This window comes from Perca fluviatilis, chromosome 14, assembly GCF_010015445.1.
Source record: "Perca fluviatilis chromosome 14, GENO_Pfluv_1.0, whole genome shotgun sequence".
Classification (NCBI taxonomy): Eukaryota; Metazoa; Chordata; class Actinopteri; order Perciformes; family Percidae; genus Perca; species Perca fluviatilis.
Window position 1 is genome coordinate 4,484,772 of NC_053125.1, and position 27,444 is coordinate 4,512,215.

General features: G+C 43.2%; 2 protein-coding genes across 6 annotated transcripts; one reads left to right on the forward strand and one right to left on the reverse strand.

Annotated features, from left to right (window-relative positions):
- Positions 1-1,798: 1,798 nt before the first annotated feature.
- Positions 1,799-13,436, reverse strand: si:dkey-106g10.7 (uncharacterized protein C11orf95 homolog). Of its 2 annotated transcripts, none has more exons than XM_039822102.1 (5): positions 12,853-13,436; positions 9,506-10,018; positions 7,903-8,262; positions 5,382-5,837; positions 1,799-2,641 (listed from the first exon to the last, which is right to left on the reverse strand). In XM_039822102.1, exons 1-5 carry the CDS (start codon positions 12,974-12,976, stop codon positions 2,148-2,150), a joined length of 1,947 nt encoding a protein of 648 aa, XP_039678036.1. In that variant the 5' UTR covers positions 12,977-13,436; the 3' UTR covers positions 1,799-2,147. The 2 variants fall into 2 exon arrangements, with proteins under 2 accessions (XP_039678036.1, XP_039678037.1); XM_039822103.1 differs by having other exon boundaries at positions 1,799-2,638; positions 12,853-13,435.
- si:dkey-28a3.2 lies at positions 12,677-27,193 on the forward strand. 4 transcript variants are annotated; one of them, XM_039822099.1, is made up of 7 exons: positions 12,677-12,810; positions 16,945-20,382; positions 21,776-22,480; positions 23,081-23,130; positions 23,223-23,284; positions 23,381-23,707; positions 26,819-27,193. In XM_039822099.1, the coding sequence occupies exons 2-7, from the start codon at positions 17,044-17,046 to the stop codon at positions 26,833-26,835; spliced, it is 4,500 nt and encodes a 1,499-aa protein (XP_039678033.1). In that variant the 5' UTR covers positions 12,677-12,810; positions 16,945-17,043; the 3' UTR covers positions 26,836-27,193. The 4 variants fall into 4 exon arrangements, with proteins under 4 accessions (XP_039678033.1, XP_039678035.1, XP_039678034.1 ...); XM_039822101.1 differs by lacking the exon at positions 12,677-12,810 and adding an exon at positions 14,937-15,077 and having other exon boundaries at positions 23,381-23,734; XM_039822100.1 differs by lacking the exon at positions 12,677-12,810 and adding an exon at positions 14,938-15,084.
- Positions 27,194-27,444: the final 251 nt, after the last annotated feature.

Here is a 27,444-nt window from a genome sequence, read left to right on the forward strand (position 1 = left end):
TCTTGAATGAAGTAGAAAAACTGGACAGAATTACAAACACGCTTTGTAGAAACCAGGGTGCATAAAAGTGCTTGTATAAAGGAAAAAAATACTTCTATTTTTTTTTTCTACATATATTTACATATTCTTTTTTTTCTGTGCAGTTGTAGCTAAGATGCATTGTAGGTGATGGAAAGGATGCAGGCTGACAGAGAGATAACATATCTCATTATAATGGATGAGAGAGAGGAGGACGTCCTTCTCCTCCACTGTAAACAAGGAATTAAATAGACTAGAGAAATCACTGACTGCACGCTGGCATTCATTGTCTTCAGCAATAACATCAAACACAGTCTCATTCAACCGGCTGTACAGAAGGAAAGCTGGGCTTTAGTACATTTTTGGGGACAAAGTGCTGGGTTGTCTTCAGACACATTATCGTAAAACTAATTCATCACGGCCCTTACCGAAGACTGTTTCTAACTTCCTGAGAGCGTAAGACTCAGGCCCCGGCTAGAAACAAGCCCTGAGCCCCCTGCTGCCCCCCCCCCCCTCCCTGGGCCCCATCCTGTACCTGAAAGATAACAAGTAGACATACCATTACTACAAATATGCCAATTTGGAGTTCAAATAAATAAATATCCAGACACTCATGCAAGAGATCTTAAAGCCCCGATATCAATATTAGTGGCTGACTGAATTCAGACTAAATTCACTTTTCTATAATTGGTCCATGGCACACATTAGAATGGTACAGTTCACCACAGTTTCACTCTGCACGAAAGCACCATGGCGACTTGCTAATGGATTGATTGGTTGGTGAAGTTGCGGCTACGTGCAGGGCTAGTGGGTAGGGCTGGGTCACCAATTCCATACTGTTCAGGCACAGACCGAAATGCCTCCTTAGTATCGGTATGGAAAACTGCCTCGTCATTCGATTACCAAATTTCAATACCTAAGGAGCAAATCTCAACAGCGTCGGTGAGCCAATGAGCACGCAGCATGCTTCTACCAAGATCTAATAATGTTTGTGATTGGCTGTCTAACGTTACAAGTCGTAGAAGCATGCAGGAAAAAAATCTACTTAACACAGAGACATAGCAGGAGCTGAAAAATAAAAAGATTTTAGATTGTTTTTTGTAATGTGTAATGTGTTGTAATTTCTTTTTGTTCAAATGGATTTTATGAAATTGAAATTGAAAAAAAAGTATTGTTCAGGAACAGGAATCAACGTCACAGTATTGGTATCGGCACCAGTATTGAATTTCTTTGAACAATACCAAGCCCTGCTAGTGGGCGAGCTAACACGCTAGCTGGCCGTGAACATGCTAACGCTAGCCAGCCACAATAGCTCAGAGATTTCCCGGTCACAAACGCCGGTTTGATCTGACCCTCGCCTGAGGACCTCATGTGATGTCAGAGTCGCAGAAGTCAACTGTTTTCCGACTCGAGACGCCAACCTGCCGCCTGTAGTCTGCCAGGGAACATCTCTAGTGCAAATTACTGACAACTTATTTCACCAAACACACAGTCTGATGAATGGAGCCCTAGGTAACTAATATTTAGCCCTATGTTTTTCTGCCTCTGCTTGGACAATTATCAAGCTGTACTGGAAACTACCGACACCCTTAACAGCATTTTAGGCACACATTTAGAAGGGATCATCTAGCTACCTAGCAGGAAGGTCAGGAATGTTTTATTGTTATTATAAATATTGTTTATTATTATAAATAATTTCCTAAATCTCACGAGGTCCTCAGGTAACACCGATCCTGTTCAGATAAGGCTTTAGTTTTAAATGAGCTGGGCTGGACTTTCATTTTTTTTTTTTTTAGGCCATGACATTTGTAGGTGGTAACATATTCAGGTTGTGACATTTCCTCTGTGGCAGTTGCTACCCGCCACTTTAACCATAGCACACTCTCAGATTCAAATAAAAAAAAAAGGGGAAATTCCAGTATTTGTCAGCCTGGGTCTTATTCTCAGACTTTTCAGGATACCATTTCACTCTGCACCTGCAATGTAGAGATTTGGGAAATTTTGAACAAAGTCAGAGGGCCGAGAATAAGGCCCTGTTGGACTAATACTTGAATTTCTCTTTAAGAAAGAAGGTAGGAAGGCTGTTTCTGAACAGGGGCCGCGTGAGGAGCATCGGACGGAAGCCCTTTCTACGTGCCAAAGTGTGCTGGAGTGGGAGCCAGTTCGGTGTGTCCGTGGTCCTGGGCCGAGAAGCAGTCGTCAGAGTGGACGAAGTGCATGGCGGCCTGGTTGTAGCTCAGCAGGGCCTGCTGCTTCTCCTCGGGGCCGTAGTCCAGAGAGTGGGGGTGCACCTGCTGGATGTGCCTCTTGATGGTGCTGACCTTCAGCGTGGCCAGAGTGGCTCCGCACACCATGCAGATGAGCCCGTGTCTGCGGCAGTCGTAATCCATCAGGTACTCCATCCGCCAGCGCGCCTGGTAGTTCCTCCGCTGGTCCTTCCCAGGGTAATGGCTGTGTCGAGACGGCGTGGCCGCAGCGCCGTCGTCCCTCGCTCTGCCCTTCCCTCCGCTCACACGCTCCTCCTTCTTCACCATTTTGCTGTGTGTTCTGACATCAGGGGAGGTGTCCTCGTTGCTCTCTCCTGTGGTATTCAGGACATCGGCTTCGCTCGGGTTGATTTCTGCTAAAACAGCAGGGAGGGGGCTGCAGTAGTTAAACTAAATGAAACCACCTCACTCTGACACCCTTAGCCAAGAACTACTGACAAACAAAGCTGCCTTTCTTACATCAAAAGCTGCTAGGTCATATTTTTGTATCTTAAAGTTGCAATATGTCAAGATATGTATTTGCTTCATGTTGCACAGGTTAACTCTGAGTCTGGTAAATCTGCTTTCAGTTTCTATGCACTAAAAGCATGGAACCACCATCAATGTTCACTTAAAGGACAATTCTGGTGCAAAATGAACCTAGGGCATAATAACATTTGTGTAACGAGTCAAACGTTCTCTGGGACATGTTTTCATGCTAATCGAATGCGTCTCAAGCTTTAAACAAGCTACCGCAAAACGGTGGTTAGCCGCTAACGCTAGCTTTCGGTGCAGAGGGTAAATCGCTATTTTATACCACTAACGAGGCTCAAAATAGCACCACACTTCAATGGTAGCATAATGAGGGTCCCTACATATAAACCAAAGCATTGAGAACTTTATAAGTGTACAGACAGTTTGTATAGGCCATCAATTCTCAAATACATGCCCAATGTCTCACAGAGAACAATGCACTGTGGTGGGCGGGGTTAGTTCTGCTTACATGGGTTGTCCAGTAGGAGTTCCCCAAGGGTCCATACTGGGGCCCATTTTATTTTCATTATATATTAATGATATACCTGAATACTGTTTACATGTAGATGTTCAGCTTTACGCTGACGACACTGTAATTTTTACTGAAGCAAAAAATCCTGAGGAGGCAGCATGTGTGTTCTCAACAGCTCTTACACACATACAAACATGGCTCAATAGATCGTGTCTTATCTTAAATGCAAAAAAAACCCAGTTTGTTTATATTTGTCGAAGCAACCTTCTACTATTATGCTTTCTCAATCTGGGGTGTTCTTGGGCACAGAGGAGTTGGAAGTTGTTAATGAGTTTAAATACTTAGGCGTGATTATAGACTCCAAACTCTCTTTCAAAAACCATGTTAAAATTATATTTTATTTTATTTGTAATTTTAAGCAAATCAGAGGATCTCTGTCAGATGCAGCTGCTCTAATGTTTGGCCGCCTTTAAGAGCCAAGTAAAGGTGTGGCTTAGAGCTAACCAAATGTGCAATCACCTCTAACTGTATGTTGTACCGTTTTAGCCCAGTAGAGCATGATAATGAATTGTGTCTCTGTTTTAACACTTATTAATGAATTATCCTGTTTTCCTTTTTGCTTCTTCCTGTTTCTCCTTTTTTTTTATAGCAAATGTTACTATTGTATATCTTGTGTCCTTTTTATTGTAACTTTAACCTGCTTACTACAGATGGAAATTAGCCCTTGGGCTACAATCTGGCATTTTTTTTACGTGTACTGTTGTACATGTTCATCAAATATGCATTGTCCTGAAATAAATAAATAAACAAACAAACAAACAAACAAACAAACAAACAATGTGCATTTGTAAATAGCCGGGTCGGTGTCCATGGCCTGCACCAATAGTACAGTACCTGTACTGCTCAGATGGTAAATTCAGCATAAGAGACATTTCCACAGCTCTAAGTCATCAGTCACCGTTTCATTCTCACCACTCTGCTCTGAGCCTCAGCTTTTAACAAAAATGTATTCACTCATTACTTCCAATCACCTTCACTTTCCACTTTATTTGCTGTTACTGCCATTGTACTGCAATACTTCCTGTAAATTCTTGGCACTTATTTTTTAGACAAAAAGGTCTGCCACATAAATGTAAGTGGAAAGCTGTTATGTGTAACATCTGTGCAGGAAGTGTTGAGTTGTATTGACACTAGTCTGGCTTATTGGATGTAGAGAGCATTCTCATCCCTTCTGCTATCTCCGCTATCTCTTTTGAAAGGGCACAGTCACTCGGGGCCTAGCGGTTGTGATTGGTTTAAAGAAATACAAACAAGATAGTGTTTTTTTCCCCCTATAGCAGAATGATAATGGGTGTAGCCTATCTCTACAGTACAGTGCTGATACATCGCTGTGGAGATAGGTCTGACTATGCAAGATTATACTGACACTGGCTTAAAGCTACAGTGCGTAGTTTCTGTCTCCCCCATGAGGAATTCTAAGTAATGACCACAATCCTGTCGGCGCTTCCACATGATACAAGTCTTCCGTGATCGCGCACGTCCCCCCCCCCCCCCCCCCCCCTTCACGCAGTTGCTAGTAGCCAAGTAGGACACGGAGGATTAAAAAAACATGATGAACTCAGAAGAGGTCATTATCTTCACTCGAGTTTCTGCGCGGGAAAGTCACCGGACGCCAGAATCTTCTGAACATAGTCATACTGAGAAATACAGAGAGAGTTGTGTGGAGCTGATAGTCTTAATTAGCTTTGTAGCAACTCATTTGGCAATGGCTTGAATGTAACAGATTAATATCAAAAAGTTACGCACTAAAGCTTTAACATAGGTAAAAAAAAGTAGAAGCTTTTGGAATGAGACAGTATTTCTGTTAACGAGAGAGAGTGAGAGCAGCAGAGTGGTGAGTAATACAGTAGTGCTGTGGAAATGGACAAGATACTGAAGTGCTCAGGGATAAAATATACTTATAAAACTAAATAAATAATGAAGCCCTGTCTCTGGTGTAAGCCTGTTTCGACCACTGGCCTCTATCTGCAGCTTACCTTAATAAACACCACTATTTAAGAATTTACAGTTTGCAGTTGTACCGTAAGTAACAGTGGCTAAAAGCATCTCACCATCTTGAATGTGCGTGCCTTCACTAGAATAATCTTTGGTCCAGGCGGCGGCCATGGCTTCCCGCTCTTGCCGGCTCAGGGTGGTGGTCTCGGGGTGACATTCCTGGATGTGGCGGCGGAAGCTGCTGACTTTGATTTGGTGCAGGACCTGAGAACACACCATGCAGTACGTGCCCTGGCCCTGAGGCCCGTAGGCCACCAGGTAGTCGAGGCGGAGCCGCCACGGGTCGCCCCCGCGCAGCCGCCTCTTCCTGGGCTGGCGGAGGGGCGGAGGTCCCTGCTGCGCCGCTCCGACACCTCCATCCTCAGCGATGAGACAAGGGTCCTGAGTTAAAGTGCCGTCACCCTCCGGGTACAAGTCACTGTTGATCTGGATGGCCTCCACTTCCTGAGCAAAGAGGTCCGCCCCGCCTTCTTTGGTGTTGGGCTCTGATTTGATTGAGTTTTCTAACTCTTCTGTTACGGGGCAGAGAAGCATACGACACATAACACACAACAGATTAGAAGAAATACAAAGATTACTTCTTCAGCATTTAACAAATACAGGTCCTATGAGGTTTTGGCACTGTGTGTGGGGGTCCATGGGAACTGTTGTTGAATTATAAAATGATAAAACAAAATACCGTATTGGTCCGAATATAAGATGACCCTGGTTATAAGACGACCCCGCCCTTTTTCAAAACTCATTTTTGGAAAAAAATACTTGTTTTCATACAGAAATAATTTTAAATAAACACATTGAATAAAATAAGGTGGGCTGTTGTTTTTAACATCTTAAATAAATAAAATAATATTTTCAATATCTTTTTAGATGAGAGTGTCACATTTAAAGTAACGGTAAATATTTCCAAGGCCTTCAGCTGAACGACTGCTCTGGTAATGGGCATCCCATTATTACGTAATCACAAACTGTCCTGTCAACCTCTTGGAATCGGCCGCTTTGAGGACCACGGTAAGATTTTCTCTGGCTGTTTGCATTTTTAGACGGTGTAACATCTCCATGACAACGCCTCGTTGTACTTCCGTTCTAACTTACGACTTCCAGGCTTTTTGTAGCTGGATATATCTGAATGTGGATAATGTTAGTGATTTTGAGATGCTTGCTACAGTTACACTTCTAGTGATGAATCAGCGAAAAAACGTTTTATAACCATAGACTGTATATTAATGGACAACGCATCCGGTTCGGCGAAGTGCTGCAAATGCGAAAGTGCCTTAAACCTGCATTCTATCTGAATTCCAGCAGGGGGAGACACGTGCGGTTGCAAAAGGAGGTCAGTTTCTGTAAAAGTCTATGAGAAAGTGACCCACTTCTCACTTGATTTATTAACTCAGTAAACATTTTCATAATGAGTTTATGGTCTCAATCGCTAGTTTTAAGTCTTCTTCAACACAGAATGATGTTCATTTTTTGAATTATGGTCTCGGTGATTTTAAAATCGGCGATAAAGCAGGGGGTGTTTTAGGGCGTGGCTATGATGTGACTGCCAGTGGAAGTGTGTAACGTAACGTAGAGTGTAAGGGCTCCTCCCTCACTCCTCCCTCTCGTCTAAAATCGTCACATCCGCAACCAGGCCTGTAACGGCAAACTCGACGACTCATAGCAGATCTCCACTAACCAATGGGTGACGTCATACATGCGCTGTCCATTAATATACAGTCTATGGTTCTAACGCCACTGGGCGTTCCCTCTCTATCTCTCTCCACCATAATGTTACCGTAATGGCTCATTTCATTTCTATAGTTTATAGCTAACTTCTCTATTGGCTGCTGAAACAGGTGACGTCCCTTCTGCGACTTGAACAGCTCAAAGTCTAGACCCCGATTATAAGACGACCCCACTTTTTCAGACTTTTTTTCCTAGGAAAAAAAGCCCTGTCTTATATTTGGACCAACACGGTAATCGTATTGATGATATTGGCGGATGCTGATGGAGCACACTGAGAAACTCCTAAAAACAAACAGACATGGACCGTGACCAGGAGGCAGTGTTGGAAGATTTAAGATGGTGACGGGGTGTCCAGGCTCACCCTGTTACCGTGGAAACGCCAATTCAGACAAGCAGTGATAATGAAGGGTTGGTGGGTGGGTCGACAGGTGGATTTGTGCACGTGACGTCAATATGTTTCAAATGTCTCAACGAGCACCCGCAGGAACAGAATATGGAGCGACCTAGAGAGCGACTGTTGATAAAACAAAGCAGTGAATCGGAGAAATAAAACATTTTTTCGCCGTTTCAGCACTAAAAATGCAGCTGTAGCAAGTACCTCACTATCACTAACGTTATCCTCATTCATATTTAGATGCAACAAAGGATGTCCAGCTACAAAAAAAGCCTGAAAGTCGGAAGTACAAAGAGTCGTTGTGCTATTAAGACGATACACCGTCTCGTCTCCCATTGGTGTAAAATGGCAGTTTTCAGAACGCTGCATTGCAAGTAGGTTCAAGTTTCCACTCGTCTCGTCCAGAATCTTTGGTCTGAACTGGATTATATAGTGTTCTGTGTGCCTACTGTTGTTACCGTGAGTCTGAGCCCAGGCCTGCAGGATGCAGTGCTTCTCCTCGGAGCTGTAGACCAACGAGTTGGGGTGGGTGTCCAGCACGTGGCTCTTGATGTGGTCCAGGTGCAGCGAGGGCAGTTCTCCTCCGCACACCATGCACAGCAGCCGGCCGGCCTCCGCCTCGTACTCCATCAGGAACTCCTGGCGGAACCAGGCGTGCAGCGAGTCGTTCAGGTAGCGTTCCAAGGTCCGGGCTGAGGGACCCGGGACGTCCTGCTCCTCCTGTTTGGGCTGGGGGGCTTCACCCTCCTCAGAGCGGGGAGACAGACTGGGAGGTTGTTGGGGCTGCTCCTGGGGTGTCAAAGGCTCCGGGAGTTCTGCTGTATTTGGAAAATATGAAACAAAACAACATTAATAAAATGTTCTTCTTGGGTATCATTGCTGTTGGCCACTGTTTTTTGTTATAATGAAAATGTCAAATTCTACTTACAGCGGCTTTTCAATGTTCTTTTAGATATATTTTTTTATTTAATATATGTCAACTAGGCTTACGTGTTACTGGAGCCAGAATAACCAAGGCATTCACCACTATATGGAAACCACTATATGTTGGTCTTAAAAGCTTCATAGCTAAACTAGAATTACCGCCTTGCGGTTGTATCCCTCCTCCAACAAGTCAAGTTGCATCATCATTTTATCCTATTAGACATTTGTGTGAAGGTTTGTCATAATTGGCGTATGAAGTCTTGAGTCATGGCCAAAAGTGTGTTTTGTGAGGTGACCTTTGACCAACAAAATCTAATCACTTCATCTTTGAGTCCAACTGGACGTTTGTACCAAATGTGAAGAAATTCCACCAAGGCGTTCCTGAGATATGTTCAGGAGAATGGACAAGCGGACGGACGGAGGGACGGACAGACAGACAACCTGAAAATCGATTACTGGGACAGAGGCATGAATATGAAGTCACGTAGGTTAGAGAGACATTACTTTAGTGTGGCTATACTACCCCCACCTCTTCTGTTTACAGCTCAGATAAGGTAACAAGGTTAAAGGTGTGGGGGTGGGGGTGGGGGGGGGCTTGGACTCTAGACTTCTGTCCATTTATAGATCCTGGCTACTGCCCTGCTTCAGACTTCACCAATGCCAAAGTTTTCACTTTTGAGTGAACTACAAGACTCCTGGCTACATATTTATAACAACAGAGCCCATCAAATCAGTGTTGTTTTACAGTCGAGTTGGAAATCTCAGATGTCAGATTTCCCCAAAAGTACTTGAACACAGAATAATAACTGTTTTTGGCTTTTTATTTTTTGTAAGTGAAGCTATAGTCTTTGCTTGATTTGCCTTACATGTGAAAAGGGTGCTCATAACCTATATTACCATAGTCCAAACTTTAAACATGATTCTATTCTGTGAATTATCTCTGTCATGTAAAATATATAACATAGGCTACCTCAGAACAGTCATGTCCAGGCACAGTCCTTCCCTGTCCAGCCCCGACACGTCACCACTGAATCATTACATCATCGTCTCATCCTCACACACCACCATGCCAAGACATACACTCATACTGCCACCAAGTGTGTGATTTAGAAACTTCTTGCCAAGAGTCCTACCCACCGGCAGCATGCTGGTCTGAGTCTAGCTGCTCCTCTTCTTCCTGAGGTGAAGGTCCAGCAGCCGAGCTGTACGGCCTCTGACCCCCCCCCAGGCTCAGGTGGCTCTCCCACCCCGAGCGGATCACCTCCTTGTCAGCAGCGCTCCACAGCAAGGAGTCTGGGTGCTTCTGTCGGATGTGCCTCTTGATGGTGCTGAGCTTCAGGGTGGCCAGCGAGCTGCCGCACACCATGCAGATCATGCCGTGCCGCTGGGGGTCAAAGTCCATCAGGTACTCGCTGCGCCAGTACTCGTGGTAGTAGCGGCGGTGGTCGCGCCCTGGGATCCGGCTCAGGCCTGGACGCGAGGCCCTCTGGACCCTGGGTTTACGTCCAGAGGGCCCAGGGGCCGGGGAGAGCAGTGGGTGGTCCGGCCCCTCTGTGATGTTCCAGTAGCTGGTGCATGGAGACCGGACAGGTGTGACCATGCCAGCCTCTGATTCCTCCTCACCGTGGCCATTGGCAAGACCGTCCTCTTCTGAAAGAAACGAGAGAGAAAAGAGATCAATCCCTCAAAGAACCACTTTAAATCTTGTGCTTACCAGAGATGTGTTCTACAAGAGAGGTTTCTTGGAAATAAGTCATTCAGCATTAAAAAAAAGCATACAAAATTACTAATTGACTCAAGAAATCTTCGTCGACTTATCGACTAGGAGGGGGCAGCTCTAGTATGGGGTCTGTTTAGATATGTTTATGGCAGCTAAATATGTGCAGGCCGATTCTACTTGTTCATTTCTGACAAATCTGTAAACCTCTGTGCGTGGATCTGACTGGAATCATTATGCTGTGTTGTTATGTAACATGAGGCTGGAAGTGCACACCGCTTCTTAGCTATATGTAGACAGTTTCTTAAACCGACATTCTCTTTGTTAATTGTTTTGTTAAAATGTTTAATGACAGTGACTAAGACACTGTTTCTAAATCTGGCCAATCCACTTGATCAGGTGTACTAGTAACACCATCTACTGATAAGGGACAAGAAATTGCAGAATGGGAATGTCAAAGATATGTTTGAGTTCATTTAGAACATAGTTTGTACTGTACACTGTAAAATGTCCCTCTCAATACATATGTTTTTCACAATCTTAAAAAAAAAAAAGCATTTAAGAAAGCCACATATAGGCTACATAATGTTTTGTGCTTATATCAGAGGTCCGGGAAAAAATATAAATTAACATGAATCCTATATTTTATTAGTAAAGGTATTTTTTTTTAATTGACACAACATTGATGATAGGCTTACTGGCCTACAGCTAAGGTAGCCATACACAGACAAAGTGAAGCTTCAGGATTTACTGTGCAACATTTTATCATTAAAACATGATGTAGGCTATAAACATATGAATATGCCAATCATTTTTTATTTATTTTAAAAGCTTGATAATAAATGCACCATAAAAATGTGTAAAGGCGAAACTTAATAGCACACAAAGGACTATTGTGCAAGTTAGGCAACCAGTTGGATTCAATAACCAAAACCACGATTGAAATATGGAACAAAGTTGTTGAAAGACATAAATTGGAGAAGGAGACGAAGATTTTGAGTTGGTTCGCATCTGATTCAAGGTTTGTACCTGGTACGAATGATAAAGGGTTTAAGCAATGGATGAAAAAAAGGCATTACAGCGATATGTACCATGGTCGAGCGGGGGAAGCGTCAGAGTTTTGAAAAGTTAAGGGATAAATTTGGACTAGATGAACATGAACAATATCGATACCGACAGATAAGGGACGATTATGAGAAGGAGATAAAAACTGATACTGACAATGAAGTTATTGATGTGTTTTTGAAAGCCTATGAAGGAAGAAAATGTAAAATAATCTCAACCCTATACAGAAGTTTGTTGTCATGCAGGAAGACTTCCTCTCTTTATATCAAAGAAAAATGGGAAAAAGAGTTGAAGGAGCAAATAACTGAGGAGGAATGGTTTAATATTTGTAAAACGCAGTGCACGGCCACTAGCTCCAGGATTTGGAGAGAATTAAATTGGAAAAATATGGTCAGATTTTTACATACAGCAACCATGCTGGAGAATGTGTGGACACATGGATGTAGACCATATGAATATTTTTTGGTCTTGCCAAAAGATAATAGGATATTGGGATAAAATATGGTGGGGTTTAAGAAAAATTATAGGATACAAGATACCCAAGTCTTGTAAGATACTTTATCTGGGAAATCTGACACAAGATATAATTCAAAAAGAGGATGAGTATCTTGTTAAAGTTCTGCTATCGGCAAGTAAAAAAGCGATAACAAGGTTATGGTATAAAGCAGAACCCCTGACCGTGGAGCAGTGGGTGAGCACTGTGGAAGAAGTATTTGTAATGGAAAGAATTATACATAAACTACGATTACAAGAGACACAATTTCAGGAAAAAATGGGAAAAATTGACAGATTATAGAACACAGCAAGATGACACCACCATCACCAGTCACAATAAGGACACGGATATGTGAATAATTGCTTTGTGGAGTATGTGAAACCTGGCACTAATACGCAACTACATTTTATACAATATATGTAGTAGGGGGTCTCTTTTTCAGCTAAGGGGTCCTTGGCTTAAAAAATAATAGGCTATTGGCCGCTATAACCATTGACATAACTTTGATATTGGCCACAAAAATCTGTATTGGTCAGGCTATAATATCTGTGTGCTGACCAAACTGTGTAGTTTCCCTTAATGTGGAACTAGCCTACTGCTTATGTTGTATGTAAACTTTGTGTTATAATTTTGTTAGTCTATGATTTCATACACAGGTAGGTTGTACACAAGTCTCTCTTGATTTAAATTGCAGAGAAGACAACCTGTTAGAAATAAATGAGAGATGTTCTCAATAAGCTGTCATGGTTTGGCTCGTGATAGCCTAATTAAAAGCTGCAGCTCAAAGATTTCCCTGTTTGATTTTTAGCACTCTTGTTTGCATAGGCTACTGTTCAATACGTTTATGACTGTTTTATGTGCTACATGAAGGAATTATCATGCTACGTATTATCTAATAGGGGCTATTTATTCCAATAACCCATTTTATTATTGTTTACTCATTGGTATGAGCTGCGGCCTGTGCCGCCGCTGTCCACTGGGTGGCAGCTGTGTGTCTCGGTCCGCCTGCCTGCCTGCCTGCCTGCCTGCGTGCTGTTGAGCCTTTGTTTATAGGAGCCACAGAGACGGAGGGGCCATGCTGCTCCATGGCATTGTCCCTGACACGGATTAACTGGCTGTCTGACAATGGCCGTGGCTCTGACAGCCACGCAGTCCCACTTTGCGGTGAGAAACACACAGCATAATAACACGTTTTTTTTTCTTTACCTCCCAAGTCACTCTCCTCTTGCGTCGCTTCCTCCTCTCCGCTTATTATTAATGAGAGCAGCTCAGGCTGCTCGGCACACCGGAGGTCCACGGGCTCGCTTTCCCCCGATTCTTTCTCTTCCATCACTGGCCTGCCCGCTGTTTTAATAGTGGCTAGTGTTCCTCCTTCCTTCACCGTACCGTAGCGCTGAAGCGGGACATGTCACACTGACAACACCGTGTTACAACAGTGACATGTTCACGCCGCTCGGCGCCGTTCGACACGCATCTGGCAGGCGCTCTATAACGAGCCCATCGCTGAGGAGCCCGTGCTCTACGATGTCCCCCCCCCACGCGCCCCGCACGGGAGCCAAGTTAACTTTTCATATAATCACACAATCATGTATTCCGCTGGTCGAATAGAGCCCGTTCCTCCGTCCTGCGCTGTGTGGGAGCGCCTCGGCGCAGGCCTCTAGTAATGTATTTTAAGGCTCTTGCTTGTCTTCAGGGTGGGGAGCCGGACTAGGGGCCCCTGGGGCTCCTTAAGGGGCTCCTGGGTAAATTTAAAGAGACAGTAGCAGCGTCGACAATGCACACCCACCCCAGGGGGGGGAGCAAACGGAGCAGCAGGCGCTAATACTGATAAGCTGCTAATACTAATGCTGTTGTTCTCACAAAATCATGCGATAATGGAGGCGGTTTGGTTCGGTAAAGCATCGGTTAAAACTCGAGGCGGGTCCATTTCAAATCAGGGCCCCATGCTCAGGCTCATAATATTTTGTGCTGGGGACCCCGTAGCCTACTTTTTTTTTCTTTTTTATATAATCCTGTGTTTAGTGTTGTTTTTAACAAAATACATTGTGGGTCTATACCAGAGAATAACTTGCGTTATTATTATACATAGGACTGAAACTAACAGTTATCTTCATTATTGTCTAATCTTCCCAGTATTTGCTTAAATAATCAATGTATTGTTTGGTCAAGAGCCCAGCTGACACATTTAAATAGCCTGTTTTGTCTGAACAATAGGCTAGTCAAAAACCCGAAATATTTAGTCTGCTATCACAGAATACCAAGAAAACCATGCAGCAAATATGCGAGAAGCTGGAGCATAGAACATTTGTGGCACAATTTGCACAATTTAAAAATGGTTGCCAACTAATTTGAGCGTTTCGACTCTAAACATACATTTCCTCCTGAAGTGTTATTTGTTACTTTTGGTTTAAATTAAAACATTATTATGTTGTTGGGTGTTGTTGACCCCCCCTCCCTCCCTCTGACCAGCCCTTCTAGAGATGGAGCTTGTCCGTTTTTATCCAGACAGTAGGCTACTTGTGCTGATGTAGATTAATGGATAATTGTGTCAGCTCTAGTTATATATTCTCTTATTTGATGTTATTTGTAGCTATTCAAATTATACTGAAATTAAAACATTGTAATGTTGTTGGATATTGGAGCCCAAGCCCCACCCCTCTTGATATAGACTTTGAATAAGATTTATGAAGAGATTGTTTTATTTTTTACTACTACTACCACTAGTAGGACTATTTTATTCATCAATGTGCCCATTAATGATACAAATATGATCATTGCGCATATTATATAAACCACAAATCACACTGTAGCCCTATCCCTGATGGTTCTGCACATAAATTGAGGTCATCTGAAAAAGACAATAAATCAATGGACCTTTATCCAGCAGCTCCAAATTGGAAAATACTATATGTTATTGCAAGCTTTATGTAGCCTATAATCTCTGTGCATTGTTACTGAACGTTCATTTGACTGGTTATGGAATTTGTGTGTTCTGTCCCAAATTTCACTAAATCTTGAAATGACAAATGAGGTTAGGCCTAATTAGCATCCACTCAGTCTGATGTTGTGACTCATGGACGTATTAGCTCGTAGCCACAATTTTGTTGAATTCTTTTTTCATACACTTTCTTAATGGCTTCAGGTTTGAAAAGGAGGGGGCGTTGTACTGTCTCTGTGTGTCCACGCCACACACACACACACACACACACACACAACACACACACACACACACACACACACACACACACACACACACACACACACACACACGCAGAGCAAGCATCCAGGTCCCACATCCTGGTACTTTTCAGCGTTGTCAAGGCAGCCTCAGAGCACGGCTGGCTGGCGGAAAGTAGCTGCAGTGTCCTGGCAACATATCTGTCCAAAAACGTTCACAAAAACTGTCCCGGAAAGTTAGGTGTAACTAAAAGGTATCGGGTATGCATGTTTTTCTTCCACATGTTATCAAGCGTCCTGCTTTACGACAGTAATTCGCGGGTTTTCTCGCTTCTTTTAGACAGGCAGCAGAGTCAGACAGGCGCCCGTCCGTGTGGACAAGAGGAGGAAGATCTTGTCCATTGTGCCGCTGAGAGACAGCGCTTTTAGGCACGATTTACGCCCTAATGTGGCCATTTGTTACTTCGTTTTTGGATGTATTTGGTAATTTCGCTTCCGCTGGGTCGCTTCGCTACGTTTACAATCAAATAGAAGCAGAATAAAGAATAAAAATGGCTCTCGACAGATATAATTTGTGATAGAGAGGGACAGTTTTAAAGGGACAGTGTCACTCTGCTTCCTTCCTGGTTCCTGTTTCTACATACATGTAGGCTACGCGACGCGTTTATATCACCAAATATGCTGTGGGATGGAAATGTTTAATATTCATATTATATGCTACATTTAAATGCTTAGACAACTAAGATGTGCTCACGTGTAAATCGTGTTGTGTGAAAGGAGACGGGCGCCTTAGTTCATATGCATTGTCTTTTGATTAGCATGTATTTCATAAACAAGCGTCACTGGCAATGGGAACATTTCCATTGAGTCCAAGATTTTTTATTTTTGTTTTGGTACAGAAAGAGTAAATTATGGATAAGAGTAAAGTCACAGCACAAGTGAAATGAATGTTCTCACAAGTGAAATGTCCTAAACCACAGATGCTTTGTGAATCCATTGCATCTGAAATGTTTCTGCATGTGATAGACCACATGCACTGAAATGTGAAATGTGATTTCACATGTGATATAAAATCATGAATTGGTGTTTTCATATGCTGTCTTACATTTCAAGTGTGAAATATCTGAAAACCATGTGGCTTTATCGTGTGAATTCATCACATGTGCTTAGATAGGATTTTAATCACATCTGAAATATTCACACGTTTTTACATGGGACGCCGTACATTTCATATGCAAAATATTTGAAAATCCCTTCATTGTGTATATTTTACATGTGTGTGCTTTTCGTTTGATGATGTCTCAATAACTGTTCACTGATGAGATATCTTATGCGATCCAGTACAACATCTCTGCCACATATTCTATCTTTACCAAGCTATACTGTTCAAACTTTCCTAGAGGTGCTAATTCAACCATGTGTTTATTATTAAGGGCGATGGTGGTATTGTTGTTGTACTGGACTGCATTATGTTGAAATGTGGTTCTAATATTCTTCCTAATTTCATGTTTTTAAGAGAGCTGAAATGATAAGTCAATTCATTGATTAGTTTATTGACAGAAAATTCTGTCAACAATTCTGATAATCATTTTACTTACTAAATATTTTAAAATGTTATGGTTTCAGCTGCTAAAATGTGACAATTTGCTGGTTTTCTTAGTCTCCCATGGTAGTAAGACTCTTGGTCAAACAAAACAAGACTTTGAATACGTCATGTGCTCTGGTTAATTGTAATGGGCATTTTCCTTTGATAAAATAGCCAACATTTTATAGACCAAACGATTAATCGATTAATTGAGTAACAATCCGACAGTGTCAACAAAAACGGAACATTATAATCTTACTAAAGGTAGAATTTATGTCAGGGATGTTCGATTAGACTGTAAAGGTGTACCTAATAATAAAGTGGCCACTGAGTATTCAGTTGAATTAATACCTCTGACAACATGAACGAAAACCTGAGCATTATAATCTTAGCAAGGCTGAGCTGTTGATTGGATTGATTGGATTGTACAGGTGTACCTAATAAAGTAGCCACTGAGTGTATAATATCTTGACAAATATCATTGTCAGGTTTATTACAAAGTAAGATGCAACTAAGACTTGTTTTCTGTTCCTCAGGACACCTGCATACCGATGTGATGTCTAAGAGATTTGGCAGCTGCTCAGCAGAGCAAAGCACCTACTGCTGCATCATATAGGTAGACGCCATGGGTGTTAATGGCAGTGAGGATTCTGGACTCAGGGGATGAACTGAATAAGCGCGACAAGGAAGAGCCAACCAGTTGGATGAGAACTGATGGGCTGTCCGAGCTGGCGATGCCAACTACAAAAGATAAAAGTGGTTCAACGTCTCACCGCTACCGGCCCGCGTCAGAATATGATGACGCCACCCTCACCCAAAAGAGAAAATACTGGAGAATTAAGAAACGAGAGCAGAGGGCCCGACTGACAGAGCGCAGAGGAACGTCAACACAACACAGTCAAGAGGAAAAGCTCCGACATCTACATGCCCCTGCAGTGGTTAATTCCACTTTATCCGGCTCTTTTGCTGCTTTCACTTCTCCTTTGCAGAGTAATAATGACTCATACAAAACAGTCAATGTCTCTCCTGCATCACAGAGTGGAAATGCAGTGGGGGGTAGGTCAGTTGAAGCCACTGAAAACCAAAAGGAGAAGTGGCTCCGTACAATGAAACTCAACAAGGTCTTGCCTCAGTTGCCAGCATCATGTTCTGTCTCAGCCAAAGCTTCGAGGGGCAACACAGACACAGTGAAATGCCTAACCGCAAGGGGTGCTGTGAGCAGAGGCGTTACCTCACTCACACCCATTGGGACCCAGCTGAACACCCATTCCTCAGTGCCTCCAGTCAGGATGACCAGTACTACTAACGGCAGCTCCGCTAAAACAACACCTCAGCCATGTGTGTCTATGCAGGGTTCATCAGTCCCCAAAACGCAACATAAGGCACAAGTTGCATTACCCATTCAGCCCAAACTCTTACCCACCAACGTGACCACAGGTATGATTCATGTGTCTTCTCCATGTGTCCCAGTTTCTATTAAAACAGAGGGGAAAACAGCGAACACAACACCTCAAAGTGGAACAAAGAGTGCCTTGGTCACCCTGCAGAGGGCTAAAGATGTTAGTAACTCACAGTCTTCCCCGGAGTCAGAGGAGCAGAGAGCAGCCAAGCGCAGAGAGCAATGGCGGATCAAAAAGCGAGAGCAGAGGGCAAAGCGGCGATGTGCGGCGATGAATTTACAGAGGCAAACTGCACAAAAACCAGGACTTGCGGGCGGCACAGTTGTTCAGCATCTTCCATCTCAGTCATTCTTGAGAGGAGCAGGCCAGAAGCAGTGTCCTCCTCGTGTCAGAACTTCATTTACATTGGCAAAAAGGGGAAATTATGACCTGCAAAGTGGGGCAGCAAGTTTGACTACAGTTAACCTGCAAGCAGGTCAGATAAAAGTACAAACTCCACATAGGACACCGCAGACATGTGGTGCTATTTCAGTGAGAAAGCTAGGGGAGTCACAGAGAAAGCTTCCAAGTTATGTACATCTTTCCAATGTTTCCCGAGGGATCGCACGGTGTAAAACCCCTAGACAGAGGTTCATCGAAGCCCAGAAGAATTTCCTAAATCAAAGAAACATAAGATGCAGATCCCCGTTGCTTACTTCAGTCTTTGGTACCAGAAATATCCCCCAAATTGACCCTAACGACACACCAGAGCAAATAATAGCCAAACGGCGAGAGAACTGGCGGGTTAAAAAGCGCGAACAGCGAGCTAAGCTGTCAATGGAAGTGAAGGCTCGGTTGAAGGAGAGGGACTCTCTGATGCGAAGAGTGAAACGTTACCAGAGAATCCTAGAGGAGATGAGGAGGGCCAGAGCACTGGCCCAATCAGCAGGAAGCACCCACACCCACGCCCACGCCTCTGAGACCATTGGAGGGTTCATCAAAGAAGACGGGACAGTGACCATTAACATTCCCCAGGTTCCTACAGATCACAACACAGCAGCGCACAAAAGTGAAGAAGCTTGTCATGCAGTTTCTAATAATACCCCCATTACAAAACCTCAGCATCAACCCGATACTAAACGGAGAGGTAGTACACCCATTCATGTAACCCAGCCTCCCCCTTTCCTACGCCCCGCTCAGTTGAAAGTCTCTTTTCCTTTTGCTGGACAGTCGGTCACCAAGCCTCCAAGACTGCTGTCAATCAGACCAAGGACTCAAGTTGAAAGCACAACTGTTCCTAATTTACACAAGTTAGCGATCCAAACTGGTAGTCAGCTCACTCTCACTCATCCTCAAACCCCTCAAAATGCCGTTTCTGGAGGATCGACAGCGGGGTCGAATCTCGGTGGCTGTGTCATGAAAATGTCCATCTCAAGTAGTGCGCCATCCCTGTCGGCACTCTCTCTGGATCCAGAGTTGACGGAGGAGGAGAGGATGGCAAAAAAGAGGGAGTACTGGAGGATAAAGAAACGAGAGCAGCGAGCAGCTCGTGCTGCTCGATTGAGGCAGGGTGTCTTACTAGCGAGGGCCAATGCGACTCTACAGAGGAGGAAAGCCCAGAAGCAAATAGCAGTAACCACTGTACCACCAGGAAGAAGTCTTACTAACCATTCAGGAAATGCACAATTTCTCCCCATAAACAGTGTGCCGCTTACACCACATGCAAATGAGATAAAACAAGAGAGTGAGTCTGTGCCAGCAGTTGACCTAAATTCTCAACCAGAACAAGCCATCTGTCCAGATATCAAACCCCCAACCTCCCCATCACCACCTCCTGCATCTCAGCCAGAGCCTGACCTAGCTCTGAATGCAGACAGCCAAGCTACCACTCTGCTAGCCGTTGCCTCTATGAAGAAACTCCTGGAAGAATCACTTAGCACAGTGACCGAGTGTAGAAGTGTGCAGACTGGCATTAAAACAGAGTCAACGGAAGACTCCTCAGAGCAAGAGATAAAGCCAGATTTACCTCTGAATGAGGTGGCTCCCATTGCTGCCGACTTGAAATTGGAGATAGAAAGCTGCCAGCCAGATACTGATGGCTTGTTACGAGCAGGTCCACCAAGCCCTCATCTGAAGGAATCCTCCCAAAGTAGCGAGACACTTCCACCTCTTTCCACCTCCAACGAGGCAGTCCTGCATCCCACTTGTGAGCACTCATCCCAAACCCTTTCGAAATTCATAGTAAACCCCTCCATGGAAGCCTCTGACAGCCCATCTTCACCACGCAGAACCCAGAGGCTTCGCACCAAAAAAGCAGGCCATCAAAGCTGCTGTTCCCCAGAGCCGCCAAAGCTACATCACCTACCCATGGATCAATTACAACCACAGAGACAACAGTGTCCGGCACAAGAACAATGCCAAAACAGCAACTCAGTCAACAACAGTGTGGTGACCAAGCACAGCGGTGGGATCAGCCTGCAGAGGAAGAGAGAGTACTGGAAGCTGATGAAGAGGCAGCAAAGGGCCAGGTTAAGGGCCAGGCAGAAAGAAAGACAGGGAGAATGCAGCAATCGGCTTTCCTACAGAAACATTCAGGTGATGGGACATATGGAAATAATGTTAATTTTGTACCAACTGCAACATGCATACATACATACATTGTGTTTTAGTGTAACAAATAGCCAATATTGTAATAAGTAGCTAATATTTAACATGCTAGCTTGATACGGCAGTGTTTTGCATTTATTTGATTGAGTCTTAGAGAGAGTCAAAGTTTAAATGAAGCAATGATCAAGGACTGCTCGCTTTGCTAGCTAGCTTCTACTGCATTAGCACGTGCACTTGTTCCACCTCTCTTTCTAAAAAGCTAAAACACGATACCGAGATTTTTGTCAAATGTGAGTACTTCAGCATAATCATGACAAGCCTTAAAGGGCGATTGGGTTTATTAGAAGAGTCCATTCCAAAGATGTGGCATTCACAACTTTGCAGTCTGAAATTTTCCTTAAGCTCCCAGTTCTGTTTTTAAAACTGTCGGAGCCTGTGGGAGTTACTTTGGACATTGTTGTTAATAATTACTTTTGTTGAATACTCTTTTCATTTTCCTAGCATGACACTGAAATGTCGACAACACAAAATCATTAAGTTTTTCTTGTTAGTCACCTAGCAACAGTGATCTCAACCCTGAGAACACTTGAATGCCACGCGTACTGTGCACTTGGTGTTCCATTTGACAGCAGCAAAAAATATGAGACTTTCGCAAAAGGATAATGGCTATGACTCATAGATATGTTGTTTTTGAATGCTAACAGTATGTTAATCAGCCTTTGTTAAAATGACACCCTATTCAAAAGTTGCTAGCCAGTACGGTAGTACCCATTTAGGTCAGGCAATGGACGGAGAACCCCAGGAACACGTTTTAGCTGTGAGAAAAGCTATTGAAATACAAACATTTGAATTACAGCGGCTAGCTGCAATTTTGGTTAACTACTGTATGGATATGAGTAAAAATGTTTGGTTTGTTGGGATATTAAATTATCATTAATTAAATTAAACGGCAAGCTAATTTATGGGAATACACACATGTTTGTGGCCAGAGTTGTGGGTGACCCTTAAATAAAAACACCACTACTGATAGATAGATAATAACCCTGATTATACTGAATACATAGCATCCAGTGGTGCTAAGGATATCAGCGCCTGTACCATTAGACTTGTTAGTAAGCATAAAGAGTTCAGGTTTGTAGGTATGGCCAGTTCCCTCTCCAGCTGAAACCTGAGTCATTATACTGCACACCTCTGTCTGGCATTTGACACTTGAACAGCAAAAATAGAGAGGAGTGTGACTAGAGGGGCCTACTTAAAGCTAGGGTCAAATACATATGTGCATGTTTCAGAAAGATTATTGCCTGGCTGCTGCATTTAATTATGTTCACTTTTGGAAAAACTGAGATTAATGGCTTGTTCATGTTGTGTTGCCGTCTTTCAGGCTCCAGGTCTCGTTGTTATCAACACTGTTAAGGGTGTAAATCCTCCAGCAAAGCCAGCCCTCCAGCCCAGGCCATCCATTGCTTCTCTGACCACAGTGACCAGCATCCCCAATGTCCTGGTCGTCAGCCCTACAACATGTAATGCTGAACAGTCACCTGACACACTCCAGGTCAAATTGCCCGTCACCAGTGTCTCCTGTTCACCCAGAAGTGAGCAGAACCACATGAACGTCGGGCTTTCGCAGATCGTGTCCAACTATCACGGAGCTCACGGTAATCAGCAGCAGGCCCTGCCAGGTTCACGAAAGTGGATGTCTAGAGGCACAGGTGTAGGCTCAGCCCCCTCCCTCCCTACTCTGAAGCCCCCAGACAACCCACTGTCCAAAATCAATCTGCAACCCATTGATCCCTCTCAAACTCCCAGTTCCCCCCTCAGTCCAATCAAAACCCCTTGTGCTCAACTTCCGAGCTGCACGCAGATGATCCAACCTCCCACCAAGCTGGCACCTGTAACCACCATGGTTCCACCAAAGCCCATCCCAGGAGAGTCTGAGGAGGACTTTTTGAGGAGGAAGCGGGAGTACTGGAGGATAAAAAAGAAGGAGCAGAGAGCCAGGAAGGCCATTCGGGACAAGGGATTCACCCCACTGAGAGCTGCCCATAACTTGAGGCCCATCCTGCCTGCTCAGGACCTGCAAACACAGGTAAGAGCTGCACAGGTGTATATAACAACGTGTTTCAATGGCTCTCTGTCTAATTATTATGTTCATATTAACCCTTGTGTTGTCTTCCTGTCGACCATGCAACTTTTAGTTTTTCTGGGTGAAAATTTAAAATCAAAATGTTTTTCAACGTTTTGGATCGTCTTTTTCAACACTTTTTCTACGTTTTTCTCATTCTTTTTCCGACATATTTGAGCTTTTTAGGACATTTTTTCAATGTTATTTTACCAATTACTTTTTCAAATGCTATAAAATTGAATAAAACACCCAAATTCAATGAAAGTAGTGAACTGATCATTTAATTTACTTGTGAAGAGCGTTGAATGGAACCATCCACATTATTGGGAGGACAACAGGAGGGTTAAATGATGGAGAACACGGACTAGTCATAATAAAACACCTCTCAGGTTACATGCTTATTGAAAAGTGGAAGATCATTGTATAATGAATATTCTCTTTGCAGGTTCACATGTCTGTTCACAAATCATGCACGTTTTGATTCAAGCATTAGTTTGATTATTACAATCTTTATTTTTTCTCAAACCCAGATTTTGTTTTCTTCTCTCTGACTAATCCCTGTAGGAGTCTGGTCCGTGGGTGAGCTCCATTGAGGAGTCAGAACATCTAATGAGGTGGGAACTTTTGTATAATTGACATGAAATTAGCTTAGCTGCCAGCTAGATGTGGGATAATACTGAACGTAATGATTCCGTCTCTTTTACAGCACTTCAGAGGACACTGACCCGGGATCCTACCCATTCACAACTTACACAGCACCAGCAGAAGGTAACGTATCAACTATGTCACTTTGAACTGAAAGGAATGCACATTAGGACGGAGAAATTGGCACAAAACGTTTTCTCTTTCAACTGCTCGGTTCAGATGAGCTTCTGTTCGCCGACTACGAGAATAATACCGGCGAGGATGGTCCTGGCGAGGATGGTCCCGTCTCAGACGCCGTGTGGAGGAACCGCTACCTCATGGACTACGATCCGCTCAACCAGCTGCTGGTGTGCATGGTGTGTGGGGAGCTGCAGTACTCCCACAGCCTGGAGGGAGTCAGGGCCCACATCGACGAGGCTCACCCGGACACCCTGAGCCTGGAGCCCAGGGAGCAGCGGCAAATACTGGAGGCCTGGGACGAGCAGGTGTCCCAGCGAGAACGCTTCTTCACCAGCCAGCTCCGGCAGCACAGCGGGGGCCTGGCAGGTACGGTATGACTGCAGAAATGGCAAGGTAGATGCTGAAGTATTGTTTATTGATATGTTTGTTGGTTCAACAAGTGAAAGGAAGACCTGATATAATTGATAAACAAGATTTTGCTGTGCTAGTATTAGTCCAGCGGAAAGTACCTCAGTCAGACTGAGTGAGACTGTGTACCTTTTTAAAGAAGAAATAACACATTTTCCTTTTTAAGAATGAAAAGTTGAACTCAGAAGCAATAAAACACATCCTTGCTAAAAGGATAACTACTGTTTTTTTTCAACCTGGACCCTATTTCCCTATGTTTTTGTGTCTAAGTGACTGATGGGAACAACAATCTTTGACATTGGTCCAGTATTAAGTGAGATCGCTGCAGTCAGCAGCGGGAAAACAAGCTACAATGTAAGTTAATAGGGCGATTGTGCAGCTTGTATTTACCTTCACAAAAGTGCTTGACAGGCTCAGATTAATATTCGAAGTGTCGACAACATTACGGAAAGGATTTATAAGGAGGTCACCTTTTTTTAAAACATTAAAACATCCGCAAATTGCGTTCGCTAAAGCCACCAGAATCCATGTAAATAAACAGTAATTGTAGCATAGTAAAATACACTTCATTCAAAGTCGACAGAAACAAATAAAACTATGAAAAGCCGTTTTGGGTTGTCTTTCCACTTTTCCAACCATCACAACTCTAGTTTTGGTTGAAATAAACACATAGTTTACCAATTTACATTTGAAAATATGTTGGCTCTATACACGCTATAAGTATTGCTTTTTTAAAGGTCCCATGGCATGAAAATGTCACTTTGAGGTTTCTTTAACATTAATATTAGTTCCCCCAGCCTGCCTATGGTCCCCCCAGTGGCTAGAAATGGTGATAGGTGTAAACCGAGCCCTGGGTATCCTGCTCTGCCTTTGAGAAAATGAAAGCTCAGATCTTCCCTTTATGATGTCATAAGAAGCAAGGTTACCTCCCCTTTGCCCACCCAGAGAATTTGGCCCACCCATGAGAGAGAGACATAATTACATTACATGTCACTTGCTGATGCTTTTTTCCAAAGCGACTTACACCTGCTATATATGTCAAAGGTAACACACCTCTGGAGCAACTAGGGGTTAGGTGTCTTGCTCAGGGACACCTTGGTTGATGTATCACAGTGGGAATCGAACCCAGGGTTCCCACACCAAAGGCATGTGTCATATCCACTGCGCCATCACATCATGGCTTGCAAAGTGGCAGTTGGTCAAGGCCACACCCCCACCCTATATAAAAGAGACTTCAGATACAGTATTAGGGGACCACTAAGGTCTATATAAAAGAGACTTCAGATACAGTATTAGGGGACCACTAAGGTCTATATAAAAGAGACTTCAGATACAGTATTAGGGGACCACTAAGGTCTATATAAAAGAGACTTCAGATACAGTATTAGGGGACCACTAAGGTCTATATAAAAGAGACTTCAGATACAGTATTAGGGGACCACTAAGGTCTATATAAAAGAGACTTCAGATACAGTATTAGGGGACCACTAAGGTCTATATAAAAGCATCCAAAAAGCAGCATGTCATAGGACCTTTTAAAAATGGAGTTTGGTGGGTTTAGCGCTAGCGACTCCAGAGCTTTTTCTGGTTAAACAGAAAGGTCTCAAAGAGGTTTTAAAGGTCTATCTCTAAAAGATCCTTTCCATAATGTTGTCAGACACTTAGAATAATAACCTGAGCCTGTCAGTGGCAAAATGATCACTTTTGTGAAGGTAAATACAAGCAGGTCAATTGGCCTACTAACTTAGAACTTAGCTTGTTTTGCCGATGCAGACTGCAGCGATCTCTCTTAATACTGGCCCAATGTCAAAGATTGTTGTTCCCAGATTCACAAAAAATGGTAGTTACCCTTTAACTCAGTACACTCAGGGGCTTTGTTGCTACTGCCTTCCTTGGTCTGGTATGACCAGTAGCTTCCAGTATGTGGCTAATGTTAGCTAACTTGAATAGATATCGCTGTGTAACTGACATTAATGCAGAATCTGCAGATTTTGTACAGTTCTCAGCGGGGATCCAGAATGAAAATCTACAGAATTTAGAGGACCTTTTTCTGCTTGGGGTGGAGATGTGTTATCATTTTTTTTTAATTTAAAGTTCCCATATGGTGACACTTACACTTATACCGTTTATGTATCTATTAAACACTTATTCGATAGTGTTACAAAAAAAGAGTTGAGCTGATTTTTCCACCTTTATCTGAGTCTTTTTTATCCCCTCCCACATACGCTCGGATTCGCTGCTAGACGGAATGTTCATCCCACTACTAATTAATATTCATGAGCAAAATACTCTGATTGGCTAAGCACAGATCAACACACAATAATTTATACTTAATAATTTATACTTTTTTTATAGATTCCCCCAGTGGGGAAATTACAATTTTACACTCTGTTAGAACACACTACACACAGGCCTGAAATACACACACAAATGCTCAGGTCCTATACATGCACAAATGGAGAGATGTCCGAGTGAGCGGGCTGCGACTCCTGGACAGGCTCCCTGAGCGGTTGGGGAGGGGCACCGGGGGGCACCTGCCCAGGAGGTGAACTGGCATCTCTCCAGCTACCGGTCTACACTCTGTATTTTGGTCTGTAGGTGAACTTGAACCAGTAACCCTCCGGTTCCCAACCCAACTCCCTATAGACTGAGCCAAAAAAAAAAACATTTTCACCAAAGACCTTTTAATCAAATTCATTTGTTTAAAATCTACGGAAAATCTGTGGAAAGTTCTGCGTAATTCTGCATCTGCAGATTCTGTGTGGCCATATTCGGAGTCACTTTGCTGACTTTATGACTTTTCTCGACTTGGATGTCACAGTGATGCCCTAACATTTTGCCCTCAAATAAAAAACTATAGAAAAATGAACTTTCATGTAGCTGAAGGATATTTTTGTCTTTCTAATCCTATAAATTCTCATGAGCTCAGGTTGGGGTGATGAGCGCTGCCCTTGGCCTAGCTTCTGGTTAGGCTGTATGTAGCAGAATCCTCAGTATGCTGTTTATTCATCTCAGACTTTGTCGTTTTTTTTTCTTCCGTTTATTAAACCTGTTGGACTTGTTTTGCAGAAGCACACATGAACTGAAGAGCAGAGGAGAGGACCGAAGAGAACGGAGCAGGAGAGAAAACCCACACTTTGTCTTATTTATTTATTGTAATTTTATCAGTTTGTTTACCTTCACCTTGAAAGAGAATGTTGTATATGGAGCATTCACCCCAAAAAGCAGCTTTACCTCATTTCCTACCAGGGTTGTAATGTGGGTTTATAAAAGCTAGTATGGATTTTCTTTTTTTACATTGACACTATGACAACTGAGACTTTGTAATACTTTCTGAAATATTTAAAGGAGATCTTCAACATTCTGGGAAATGCAGTCTTTGTACTAAGCTAGGCTAAAAGCATCCTGGACCTATCTCTGTAATAAACACACATATAAAACTAATATTGACAACATTTTCAAATTCTTGCTCTACTTCCTTTAAATCTTTAATTATTCCTTTAGGTTTGGCCGTTTCTCAACCTCAACAACCATAAGCATTCAGTGTTTCCCCACAGACTTTAATTCCAATCGGATAGATAGTCTGGAAACAGCATCATAGGACAATGAAACCCTTCCTTTAAACAGACTTTTGCTGAACAGCAGCCACTGTGGCAATTATTACAGGATAATAGCGATTTCCCTAATTTCCCAAG